Source organism: Bos javanicus, chromosome 29 (assembly GCF_032452875.1).
Source record: "Bos javanicus breed banteng chromosome 29, ARS-OSU_banteng_1.0, whole genome shotgun sequence".
NCBI lineage: Eukaryota > Metazoa > Chordata > Mammalia > Artiodactyla > Bovidae > Bos > Bos javanicus.
In genome coordinates, this window is record NC_083896.1 from 42,644,176 (window position 1) to 42,656,482 (window position 12,307).

Below are 12,307 nucleotides of genomic sequence, written 5' to 3' on the forward strand. Positions count from 1 at the left end.
TCTTCCCACCTGGGGGTCCTGCCTTGTTCTTGTCATCTTAGCCACAAGAGGTGGCTGTCTGCTGCAGCCGGGAGGTAGAGGGAAGCAAAGTAGCTTACGGCCCTCTTCTCCTCCAGTTCTCCCTCTCAGAACAGACATGCACGAAGCCGCCCCGAGGCTCCAGAAGGAAGCCTTTTTGTTCTGAGCCTTCCTGGACTTCCCTAGGACCCGGGGACAGTCAGCATCACAGGGACTCAGTCCTTGAGGGTTGGTCAGCATTGTCCCGTGGAGGTTCCAGTCTGCCGAGCTCCCAGGGAGCTGCTCCTCTCCAGCCTGTACTGCTCTCCACACACGAATCCTTCCCTGCCTCCCTCCCTCCCCGAAACCATCTCCTGCCCCCTCCCCCTTACTGGCGTCCTCAGTGGTCACATCCCTTCCTTCTGTGTCCTCTGTGGTGGCTGCCTCCCTCTGCCCTAGCTTCCCCTTCCCTTTTCCCACCCCAGGGCGCTCCAGCCGCTGGCAGGGCCGCCTTCTTGGGCCCTGATGCATTTCCCCCACCCCCACCTCTTTTCCCACAGCACAGCCCCCCAGCGTGTCCCTGTCGCCTCCCCCTCCGCCCACAACATCAGCAGCAGTGGTGGAGCCCCAGACCGAACTAATTTCCCCCGGGGTGTGTCCAGTCGAAGCACCTTCCACGCTGGACAGCTCCGGCAGGTGCGGGACCAGCAGAATTTGCCCTACGGTGTCACCCCAGCCTCTCCCTCTGGCAACAGCCAGGGCCGGCGGGGGGCCTCGGGGAGCATCTTCAGCAAATTCACCTCCAAGTTTGTGCGCAGGTGAGTAGGGGGCCTAGGGCAGCAGAGAGGGTGAGGCCAGGCCCTGCACCTGCCTGGGGGAGGGGATGAGAACAGCTGGGGTTAGAGCTGGGAGTAGGTCCCTAGGGGGTTAGAAGCAGCCTCAGGAAGCCTGAGAAAGTGAGTCTTGTTGGCACCTGAGGCACTCAGACCTGTCCATCCCTCTCAGGCCTTCCCAGCTCCTCATACACACCCCTTGTTCTCTGGCCCAAGCAGATGGCCGATGCCGCCTCCTCTCTAGGAGAGTGTGAACTCAGATGCTAAAATAAAAGCCCCCCTCTTCTCTCCTGTGTTCCCATGGAAACTTATATTTGGTGACGCAGCTGCAAAGTCATGAGGCCTGAGCCAGGCTGGGCCAGCAAGGAGAGTTTCTCCTGGTCTCTTGTCTCGCCCCGTTTGACCTCCTTGCTCCCCACCCAGTTGGTTTTGTCTGTCGCAGCCATCTTCGTCTGCTGGGCGGGATGGGGTGGGGTGGGGGTGGGGTGGTGTGCCAGGATGAAGGCCGGGGGCCCAGGGCGGCGCTTTGCCGTGTGGGAACGGGTGGAGATCCTCTTCATGAGGTTTCTCACTCCAGGCCCCTGACGACCCATAGGAACAGCGTTCATCCTTGTGCATCCGGTTGTCCGGCCTCGTGGGCTGCTCCCTGCTTCCATCTCCCTGCTTCCTCAGCCATCTTAGCAGAGCTCAGGATACAGCAAGCAGGAGGCTTGGAGAGAGTGGGTTTGCCTGCCCTTCCTCCTGTACTTGGCTCCACTCAGCTAGCGTAGCCAGGCTGGGCCCCTTTCCACCTCGGCATGCAGCTGTGGGGCTGCAGGGTGGGGCGTGAGCAGATGGGGGTGTCTGGGACTCTAGTCTCGCTGAGCGGCTCTTCCGAAAATGGGGGTGACCCTTGAACCTGTAAAGCCCACTCCCCACCTGCTTATCCACATACCGTCTTGTTGGTTTTTTTTTTTTTTTATTTCTTTTTTTATTTTGTCTTTTTGTTTGTTTTTTTAGAAATCTGTCTTTCAGGTTTGCCAGAAGGTAGGCGTTGAGCCCGCTGTGTGTGTGTCTGTGTCCTGCCTCCATCACTAACGCCCCTCTTTGGCTCTTGCGCCCTCCTCCATCTGCTAACCATGTCCGTGTGGCACTCTCTCTGCCATCTTAAAGGGAAGACGACAGCCTCTGACAGGGTGGCCCATGAGGCCATGTTTGTTCACTGAGGGCAAATGGCTCTGAAAACGATGGGCCCGTCCCCCAGCAAGGGGGACCTTCTCAGGAAATTCTCCCTTTAAGATTGTCTCCTCCCCCCGGCCCCCTACCCCGGGTGTTGATCACAAGCGTGATGGGCTCCTCTTCGGCCGTTTCCCGTGTCTGTGCATGCGCTCTGAAGAAGCTCCACCCGGGTCAGAGGTGTGTCTGGGATGGTGTCTCACTTTGGGTCTCCTGGGCCTCCTCTTCCCTGGTGCCCTGAACTGCAGGTCCTCTGGGATGGCAGGACTTCAGGGGCCCTGCAGGGACACCGGGGTGTCCAGGCTTCTGCCTGACGCCTCAGGCCCGAGGAGCCTTTGCCTCTCGAGCAGGGCACAGCACCCCCTTCTGGCAGCTCCGTGGAACAAGCCCAGCGCTCCCCCACCCCAGCAGGCCTCGGGCCTCCAGCCTTTGCTGGGCGACTGGAGCCAGAACATTCTCTCTGGGCTGTGTTCTCCAGTTTTGGCCTGTGGCTTCCCACAAGCCAGGAGCTGGGACATCCTACCCCTGAGCCCTGGCAGCAGAGGGAGATCCCCCCGCACTCAGGCACCTGCCTTCCTGGGCCAACTCCTGGCTCTGTTGCCCCCAGTCCTGCCTTCATCCTGTCTGGAGGCCTGGGTGGGCTGCATACCAAGCTGAGGAGCAGGTTGGAGCCCTGGTTTCCCAAGGCCGGCAGCCCAGGCCCTGCCCTGGGGCAGGGACACCTGATAGGCACCCGGTGCCCCGCTGACAAACAGCCGAGACAGGGTCTCCAGGCTTTCCCCCTTCCGCCCGCCGCTCCCCACCCAGCTCTTCAGTGCATGGCTGGCTGTTGACTCATGGGGCCCCAGTGGGGGCCTCCACCCACGGGGCAGGAGCCAGGTGGGGCCCGAGAGCGCAGCCAGGCTCCTTCCCCTGCTCAGCGCAGGCGCCTGCTCGCAGCGCGCTGGTTGCGTTCGTGTGTCTCGTCTCTTTGTGTTCCTTTTACATGTGCTGCTGCTGCTTGCTCTCTCCTCCGTCCTTGCTCTCCTCTGCACTCCCAGTTCCCCGGCTCCAGGCACTCACCTTCCAGCCAGGAGCTGGAGAAGCCGCTCAGCGGGGCCAGACCTCTTCCCCACCCACCCTCCCAAGGTGTCTGCTTGCCCTGCCCTGCCCTCCGTCTCCCTTCTGTATCAGCAGATGGCCTGGCAGGCAGGGGAGTTAGAAAAAGGGAGGCAGGCCTGTCTCCAGCAGGCCTCAGGGCCCTTCTACCCCCCATCCAGCCCCAGGCACTGAGCCCCAGGCACACTCCCAGCAGATCTTAGCCCTTTGAGCCTCCCAAGAGAGGCCTTTATTTATCCCCTCGCCCCTTCCCTCTAAGAGGACCACAGTTCTGAGACCCAGCCCTGGGGCCCTAGAGCAGGAACCCCCTCCCCAGAGTGCTGGCTGTGGGCTGTGCGCTCCATGAGCGCCCGCACGTCCACACCCTCCTCCCTGGCTCCTCCTTGCTGGCACGGATCTCCGTGTGGGGAGGGGCAGCCCCCCCCACCGTGCTGGGCTCCCTGTTGGAGAGGGACGGTCAAGCTGCCAGCGTGAGGGGCCGCGGGCCACTGAGCCTCATGGCCTGCCAGTGATGGGCAAGTGGCCTTCTGGGCTTGGGTCCCGCCCACCCACCGGTGGCACCTCCCCGGACCCGCCTTCACAGAGGTCCCAGCACTAAACTCTCCCTCGCTCTGTTTTTTGAGGAACCTGAATGAACCTGAAAGCAAAGACCGATTGGAGACGCACAGGTGAGAGAGGGCTGGAGCCAGCGCCGGCCCTGCGCGGGCCACCAGGCTCGCCACGAGCCTCCTGCTCCTCTCTTCCTTCTGCCACACGGCTCTTCCTCCCGTGCTTCTGCCCTGGCCCCACCTTCGTGGGGCCTCCCTCTCCTCAGAGCATCCCTCACTGCCACCACAGCAGGTGTGGGCCCTTCTCCTGAGATCCGGTAGATTCTGGAAGCAGGAGCCCCAGGCCGGGTGGTTGGGGCTACAGACTCCCACCCACGGACAAGCTCAGCTCTCCTGAAGCAGCCACTTCTTTCTCTCCGGTCTGTGAACTGCTCAGGGCTACTGTGCAGTGCTCCCCGTTCTTCCCCGACCCTCCCCTCTTCGAAGGAAAGCATGAAGCTGTCACCTCGTCACCCCTGGCCAAGGGCTGGCTTCTCCCTGCTCTGCCCTGAGAGACGGGGGTGCAGGACTGCCCACCCTCCTCACCCCGCTGTGCTCCCCAGGCCAGCTCTAACGCTCCCTCTTCTAGCACCGCTGTCTCTGGGGCACCCTCCTGCTGTCCTCTCTGGTCTCAGGGTCCATCTGCCAGGGGGGCGCTCCCGTGGGTGGGACACCATGCCCCCGCCTGATGCCCGCCTCTGCCCTCTTCGCAGACCTCACGTGGTGGGCAGCGGTGGCAACGACAAAGAGAAGGAAGACTTTCGGGAGGCCAAGCCCCGCTCACTGCGCTTCACGTGGAGCATGAAGACCACGAGCTCCATGGAGCCCAACGAGATGATGCGGGAGATCCGCAAGGTGCTGGACGCCAACAGCTGCCAGAGCGAGCTGCACGAGAAGTACATGCTGCTGTGCATGCACGGCACGCCTGGCCACGAGAGCTTCGTGCAGTGGGAGATGGAGGTGTGCAAACTGCCGCGCCTGTCTCTCAACGGCGTTCGGTTTAAGCGGATATCAGGCACCTCCATGGCCTTCAAAAACATTGCCTCCAAAATAGCCAACGAGCTTAAGCTTTAATAGGCTGCCAGGAGTGGGGGGCGCGGAGGCGGCCAGCTGGACTTCACTGCTGGGCCGGCGCTCCGCCCGCCCGGGCCAGACTGCAGAGATGGGTCGGTGTGTCTCCCCTGCTGGCACTTCCCCTCCCCGCCCTTCTCAGTTTTTTCTTCCATGTTTGTGGGGGATGGGAGATGGTTCTCTCCCCCTCCCCACAGTTACCCTGCCCATATAGCCCCCCTTCCCTCCTCTCTCCCACAGGAGGCAAAGGAAGGGGAGGGAGGGGGTGGGGGGGCAGGGCTCCCCCTCGGTACTGCGGTTGCACAGAGTATTTCGCCTAAACCAAGAAATTTTTTATTACCAAAAAGAAAAAAGAAAAAAAAAAATTTCCCAGCGGCCACCTTTCCTCCCTGCCCCATTGGGACAGTCGAGACTGGATCTGTGGGGTTTCCCGGGAGGGTGGCTCAGGGCTGGAACACTCTCAGGCAAGAGTGGTGGAGTTCCCTGTCAGGCCCTCCGCCAGGCCCACTTTGGGCTTCTCCCCTCTCCTCTCCTTCCCCTCCAAGCAAACCACCAGAGGTGGCCTTCCCCTGACCTCAGGCCCCTGGGCTGGAGGCCTGGGCGGCTGGGGGCTGGGGCGGGGGTGCCGCGCAGCCCAGAAGCGGGGGGCTGGCGGCGGCCTGGGGCTGGCAGGCTAGGCACGGGGCTCGGCCTCCCTCCACACTGTATCCTCTGCCCCTCCTTTCCCAGAGGCTGGGCATTTCCTTCCACAAGCTGCTGTGGGGACATTTGTTCCCCTCCTCAAAAAGTCTGTGCCATCTTCTCCCATCCCCTCCTGGGTAGAAGGCGGGGCTGACCCCAGGGCTGGGAGGGGAGGGGACCGCAGGGCAGATGGGCTCGCTGGCCCCCGGGGGCTGCCCGGGCTGCTAGTCTCCGGAATAGGGACGATGGCATCCTCCTTTCTGGGAGAGCCTTTGTCTGAAAGCACAGCCCCCTCACCGGTCCTCTCCCTGCTGCCCCTCGTCATTGGCATTAATCTGGGCACCAGCTAGTTCCATAGCAGTGACTTCCCTCACCACTCATCTCTCGGCCTTGCCTTCTCTTCCTCACACTGTCGCCCCTCCTCTCAGGAGACACTGCCCCGGGCCTCCAGGGCCGCCTGGCCAAGGCTGCGGAGGGCAGCGGGGCCGGGAGCCTCTGCCTCCACGGGGTTGGGGGGCAAATAGGCCAAGGGCCTCCCAGCTCGCTGACCTCCGCAGCCAGTGTGGGAGTGGCTGGTTATGGGCGCTTGGCTGGTGGCAGCCGCTGCATCCCTTAATTTATTTCTCTGCTGTTTCTGTTCTTGAGAAATTGGGGGAGGGGGTCCTAAACAGAGGCTGCCTCTACCCTCACCTGAGTTGTACATTTTTTGTGATGGGTTTTATTTTTTATTTTATTATTTTATTTTTTTTTTTTTGATTTATGATGACTCCACCCCTACTCATCACCCCACTCCCAGGCCTGGCTCCATGGCAAGTCGAGCCCTTGGGTCCCAGGAAGGGGCCTCGCCAACCTCAGCCCTCCCGCCCCAAGCCCTGACCGTGGGCTCCGGCTCCTACCAAGGGCTCCCCCTCCCTCCTTCCCTCCCCCTTCCTGCCCTATGGAACAGCCCGGGTGCTCCCAGGGGCCCGGAGGGCAAGGCTTGGCTCCCAAAGGGGGTGGTGGCCGGGGGGCTCCCAGGCAAGGTGGCCCCTCCCCACCCAGCCCCCCTTCCTGCACTTAGTTTCTCCTCTGGATCAAACACGTAATAAAGAGAATGTTTGGAATCTGAGCTGCCTCCTGTTTCTCATCCCAACTGAGCAGGGACCCAGTCCCCATGGGCAAGATATGGCCCAGCCCACCTGCCTTGCTGGGAGAATTGATTGCTGTTTGGGGCCTGGGGGACAGTGCTGGGTGGACCCGTGGCCCTGACAAAGACAGTAAACCTGGGACCCTTAAACCAAAAGATTCAGTGAGCTTGAAGGTTTTATTTTTAAAAAACATTGAAAAATAAACCCATGTCTGCATATGTTCCCAACCCTCCTTACTCCAGGCTGGTGGACAGGGGGGGCACCCTCAGAGCTCCTCAGCATCCCCACCCCGGCCCCTGAAGACAGGAGAGCTAGCTCTCTGGCCCCAAGGGACCTTTCTGCCCACCTCCCCCCTCCAGCGCCCTCCCCACCTCACCCAGACTTATTGCTACAAGAAGGGAAAGAGGAAGAACAGCCAGCACATTAAACTGTCCTTGCCCCCAACCCCCACACTATGGTCACTACCCCCTACACACGAAGGGCAGGACCAAAGGCCAAGCCGAGGCAGCCATTCCAGTCCCAGCCAGGAAAAGAAAGTACCCTCAGGCCACCTCACAAGGCCCCAGACCCTGGCCAGGCTTGGCCACCAGAAACAACGTGCAGAATCCACGGGGCCAGCTGTGCCCGTCGCGGCAGCCCCGGGTCCTCGAAAGACCTGGCGCGACCTCTAGTCCCTTCTGTCCTTGGTTTGAAGCTGGAGGTCCCCAGGGATGCCCAGCCGAGGGCTTCTGGAGCCTCTGGTTGGCGGAGAGCCTCAGCGCTCAGAGCGAGGGTGCCGGAGGCTCCAGAGGGGCTCCAATCAAGGTGGGTGGGGGCTGAGGGCCAGGGCGGGCACTGTGGCGGGATGCAGCCAGGGCAGGGCGGATGAGAGGTGGTGGTGGCTGGTTGGGGGCCAGCCGGGGCTGAAGGAAACGGCCCTGCTGGAGTGGGGGTGGCTGGCGAAGCAGGGTGGGGGCAGTGGGCAAGGGTGGCCTCAGCAGTGGGGGCGGCTGGGACAGCGAGGTGGGAGGTGGAGGAGGGGGCGGCGCAGGGGGCCCCGATCGGGGTCCCGACGTGGAGACGGATGTAATCTGGACCTGAGAGGAGACAGAAGAGTGAGAAACCAGGTTCGAGCATGCCCTCAGCCCAGTCTTTAAGGACGGAGGTGGTTCCTCTCTCTCCTCGCAGCATTTCTCTCTCCCCTTCTCACCTCATCATCTTCCTCTAGGGCTGGGGCTGGCAAGGGAGCCCCTCTCCTAGCCTCCTCCATGGGGACCGGGGCTCCAGGGGCCCCATCCTGCTCGGCCTCCCACTCCTGCAGCACCTCCTCCAGATTGAAGCGGCGCCGGTAGCTCACAAAGAAGGTCTTCACCTGGGTCAGAGTCTTGTTCCCAATCACCTCTGCAATAGCCCCAAAGTCTTTGCCATACCTACGGATGGCTGCAAGGGTCAAAAGGGCAGCAGAGTGTGAATACCGCCTTAGATCTAGTTACTTTCCTGATCCTTCCCCTCTGCCCCAGCTCCCTGGGGGGAAGGAGACATTCCTGGGGCCCTCTGTCCTCCCCAGAGCCTCACCCACCTTGTACGGCCAAGAGCTGCTCATCCGTGGTCCAGCGGGAGTTGAACTTGGTATTGGCCTACAGAGCAAGGCATGGATCCTTGAGACTCAAATATAGGGGAACAGAGGGCCTGCTCTCCAAACAAAACTCCCCTTTCTTGCTCTGCTGCCAGACTCCCTCCTGCCCCTCAAACTTGGAAGAGCAGCCTCACCTCAGGGGGGCGGAGTGGATCAATGCCGCCCTCCAGGGCTTGGCGGAGGCTGCTATTGGTCTGCTTCATGCTTTGCACCTGGGAAGGTAAGTCAAGGGAGGGCCATCATAGCAACCCTCACACAGCCATTTACCTCATCTCATCGCTCACAACCATTCAGCAGGGGAGACACACGGGTTCGCCCCTTTTCAAAGACTAGCATTATTGATTTATTTTTTAATGACCAAAAAAGAACATCAAGTTACCCAGAAACCCAGAGGATGGGAAAGATGCAGGCTTGGCAACCACACAACCTCCCTTACACCTCAGCTGCCCCCAGTCAAGAGTTCCCACCTGCCGACTGTCACCTCTCACAGCTCCTCCCTTCCCTGGGCCCCCTACCTGGCGCTTGAGGGAGATGAGCTGGGAGTCAAGGCCTCGAAGCGTGAGGTTAGCAAGGTCCGGGCTCCCCGACACTGCGGTGAGGCCCTCGGGGCTCAGGTACATGCCTTTGGGCGGGCGCCTCCGAGTTCTCAGAGGATGGTGGCGGTACTGGGAGCCCTGGGCCTCCTTCTTTCCTGGGCCTGGGCGGGTATTCAGGGGCCGAGAGGGCAGAGGCTGCCAGGGAAAAAAGAAGAGGTGGGCGGCGCAGAGCCCAAGGAGAGGGCAGGCCAGCAGGCGGGCCAGCAGAGTCTACCCCCTCACCTCTCTCTTGGGGTCTCCAGCGTCCGGCTCCCCCTCACTCACGGCTCCTCGTCCCTCTTCAAGATCATCGCTGCTTACACGGGGGCCAAGGAGCGGGTGAGGCAGGGGCTAGGGCCTGCAGGAGCGCCGTCTACCCCCACCTACAGCTGCCCTGGGCCCCCACCTGTCTTCTTTGTCCTTTCGGCCCCCAAGCCGCCGAGCCTGTCTGTCCATCACACTGGTCCGGCTGCGGGTCTTCTTCCAAGAGTAGTAATACTTCACCAGGCTAGGAATCAGCTTGTCAGGCAGCTGGGGGCAGGGGGAACACCAGAGGCTGGAGCCCACCTAAGACTCCAGGCCCCGGGAAGGCTTATCAGAAAGAAGGGGCCAAGGAGCGCCAACAGGGGTGGAGGGCTTTACCATCTGCTGGATCCGCTGGAAGCACTTGCCATGGAAGCCAAAGGCCTGTTCAAACAGCACCTTGTCCTCTACCGTCCACTCATCCGGGAATGGGGTGAAGTTGGCCAGGTCAGCCAGCGACTTCTCTACGTCGTGTTTATGCCACAGGAGCATGCCCAGTGCCTGGCCCAGGAGAGAGGAGGACTCAGGCTCAGCTGCCCCCAGCACGGTGCTGTCTCCTCCCCGAATCCCTGCGGGACGGAGGCTCACCTGCTCGATGTTGTAACCGTGCTTCTCCTTGGCCATCGCAATGTACTTGTCAACTGCAGAGGCGGGAGGAGCCAGCTCTTGGAGGAGGGGTTACAACTCCTAACCCAGGCCTGTCCGACCAGGGGTATGCCCCCAGGGACTAGGCCCCTGACCCTGAGCCCCAGGGCAGGGGTTGAACCCACATGTCTCAGCCTCTAGCCCACTTCCGAGAAGAGCCAGCCGGCAGCTGATAGGAGAACCAGGCCCCCAGCTCCCAAGGGTATGCATGAACCCAGGGTCCCACCCCACTCACGCTTGGCATCTGACACACAGTGGTTGGGGGACCACACCAACATCCCCTTCAGCTCCTTGTTACTGTAGCGTGCGGGGCTCTCTGAAAGGCAGAGGACAGAGGACACCATCACCCGGGTGGCCCTGGCCTGGACCCATGGCCAGAGGGTGGTGGAGTGAGGCCTGTGAGGTGAGGCCCAGAGGGGAAGGAGGGGCAGAGAACCAGACAGGAAGGCAGAGCAGGAAAACTAACCATGCCACAGGGCCGGCCACCCACACCCGCCTGTCCCACCAGTGGGCGCCAGTCAAGGGCTCCCCCAGGTGGGGCCCAGGGCCAAGCCACGGGCCTTCAAGTCCCCTCCCTTCACAGCCTGTCCTGCCACTCACCAGGCTTGCACTCCGGAATTACGGCCTGGTAATTGGTTCCAACGCGGATCATGCTGTCTGTGGAGCCAGGGGGAGGTAGTCAGGACTCCAGGGAGCGAGGGTGGGAGGATGGGAGGATGTGGCGGGGGAGGTGGCTGGCCTGGAGTTCTTCCTGACCACCCAGGGCCCCCACCTTCCAGGAGGCTCACTTTTCCCTGATCATCTCCTCAGTTACCCTCAATCACAGAAGGAGCTGGAAAAGGGAGAGACCTTGCCTAGCTATAGCCCGGGGGGCGGGGGGGGTGGCGTTGGGAAGGATAGGGGTCAGTTTTAAAGCCCAGGCCCAGCAGAGCCCTTTGTTCTGACTTAGTGGGGGGGGGGGGGGGGAAGGGGTTGGAGGGCTGCCCCTAGACCTGGGCCACAGCCCTGCAGGGAATCCAAGGCTCCTCCCCACCACATGAGCCTCACGGCTTGGTGTGGAGGTGTCTTTCCAGCTCCTGCCCCGGCCAGATCTCAGTCCTCTGCAAGGTGGTAAGGTATAAGGAGCCTAAGCTGTGAAAGGGAGGGACGCCTGAGTACCTCGGGGACTGAGGGCAGGGAGGGGAGAAGCAGGACCGCCTCCCCGGCAGCTAGGGGCCCAGCCTCCAGATTCCCTGTGCCGGCTTGCGGGGAGCAAAGCAAAGGCTCCGATTCAAGGTGGGCAGGAACCATGCCTAATAGTACCCCTGGGGTCGGCAACTCTGCCCCGCGCGCCTCCCCCCGCCCCAGGCCGGTGCGCCTTTAACCCCAGGCTGCCGGGCTCACCGTGCGAGTGCTCTTCCTCGCTGCTGTCATCCTCCGAGTGCGGCTGTCCGCCGTTGGGCGCCGTCTTGGCCCGGCTGCGGGACAGGATCCCGGAGCCCGCGCTCGGCTTCTCCATCACCGAGGGCATTACCCCCGCCCAGCCGCCCCGGGGGGCGCGGGAGCCTTCGCAGAGCCGCGGTGGTTGCCGCGCTCGCCCGGAGTGCTGTGCCCGGCCCGGCCTGGAGGGGTCGCCACTGAGGCTACGAGAGCCAGGAGGTCAAGCGTGGCTAGGGTCCGGCGGGGCAGAAGCCCAGCGGGCAGCCCGGCGCTCTCCGCGACCCCCAGAGGTGAGGGCTTCAGAAAAGTTTGTGTAGAAGTGGGGTACGCGGGGTAAGAGCCGCAAGGTCCGGTCGGCTGCAGCGCGCTCGTTCTGTACGCCCCCACGGAATTGGGGGCTCCCCGGAGAAGTCGGGGCAACCTGCCCTCGGGGCGCCCTGGAGCCCCAATTGCCCGCCTGCCCACGCAGTTCAGCGAGCGGGCGCTGCGGCGCAACTGCCGCCCGCCCCCGCCCCTCCCCGCGAGCTCCGCGTGTCTCGGCTGCACCAGGATGCCCCAGTCCCGGGCGGGGACCCCTGTCCGGACCAGACCCCCGCCTGCGACGGCAGCCGGCGGCGGCGGGACGGCGCGCACGGCGCGCGGCGCTGGGGCAGAGTTGCCGGGAGGCGGGGGAGCGCAGCCGCGGGCGCCGCCTCGCACCCTAGCCGGCGCGCTCGCTCGCTCGCTCGCTCGCTCGCTCTCCCCGGCGCGCTCGGGCTGCTCGCTCGCCCGCCCGCTCTCCGCCGCCGCTCGCTCCTCGCGCACACAATGAAGCTGCTGGCAGGGAAGTAGTGCCGGCTGCGGCCTCAGCACCCCTCCCCCAGCCGATGCCTCCGCCAGCTGAACATCTGGCCCTGGGGTGGGAGGCAGGGCCCGGGGGGCGGGGCCTGGGGGCCGGGGCTAGACCTCCGGGGGGTGGGGTCAGGACCCGGGTGGCGCGCGCTTCCCTCTGCCGGGCCCCGGGGCTCGCAGACTTACCCCCCAGGGGGAGACCCTCTGCCCCCCACCCCACCCCCAGGAGTAGCCAGGGGTCAGCCCCACCCACGCGCACACCAGCCCCACACAGCAGCGGGCTCGGGTTACCGCCGCCTGCCCCGGGGGC

The 12,307-nt window shown here is 63.2% G+C and overlaps 2 protein-coding genes across 19 annotated transcripts in view; one reads left to right on the forward strand and one right to left on the reverse strand.

Moving 5' to 3' along the window:
* The window catches only part of MARK2 (microtubule affinity regulating kinase 2), a 56,243-nt gene extending 49,653 nt beyond the window's left edge, over positions 1-6,590 (forward strand). For 11 of the 17 annotated variants that reach the window (XM_061406758.1, XM_061406749.1, XM_061406750.1 and 8 more), the window contains 4 exons: positions 558-815; positions 1,830-1,856; positions 3,767-3,811; positions 4,444-6,590. In XM_061406758.1, the coding sequence (XP_061262742.1) occupies positions 558-815; positions 1,830-1,856; positions 3,767-3,811; positions 4,444-4,804 (691 nt within the window). In that variant the 3' untranslated portion in view covers positions 4,805-6,590. The remainder of the gene's footprint in view (positions 1-557; positions 816-1,829; positions 1,857-3,766; positions 3,812-4,443) is intronic. The other 6 variants (XM_061406755.1, XM_061406751.1, XM_061406753.1 and 3 more) reach the window with 2 other exon arrangements.
* Positions 6,591-6,766: 176 nt separating this feature from the next.
* Positions 6,767-12,089, reverse strand: RCOR2 (REST corepressor 2). Of its 2 annotated transcripts, XM_061406765.1 has the most exons (12): positions 11,131-12,086; positions 10,348-10,404; positions 9,983-10,063; positions 9,691-9,743; positions 9,442-9,603; positions 9,206-9,330; positions 9,043-9,112; positions 8,740-8,955; positions 8,359-8,436; positions 8,168-8,225; positions 7,799-8,028; positions 6,767-7,685 (listed from the first exon to the last, which is right to left on the reverse strand). In XM_061406765.1, exons 1-12 carry the CDS (start codon positions 11,255-11,257, stop codon positions 7,371-7,373), a joined length of 1,572 nt encoding a protein of 523 aa, XP_061262749.1. In that variant the 5' UTR covers positions 11,258-12,086; the 3' UTR covers positions 6,767-7,370. The 2 variants fall into 2 exon arrangements, with proteins under 2 accessions (XP_061262749.1, XP_061262750.1); XM_061406766.1 differs by lacking the exon at positions 7,799-8,028 and having other exon boundaries at positions 11,131-12,089.
* Between the last annotated feature and the right edge of the window lie 218 nt (positions 12,090-12,307).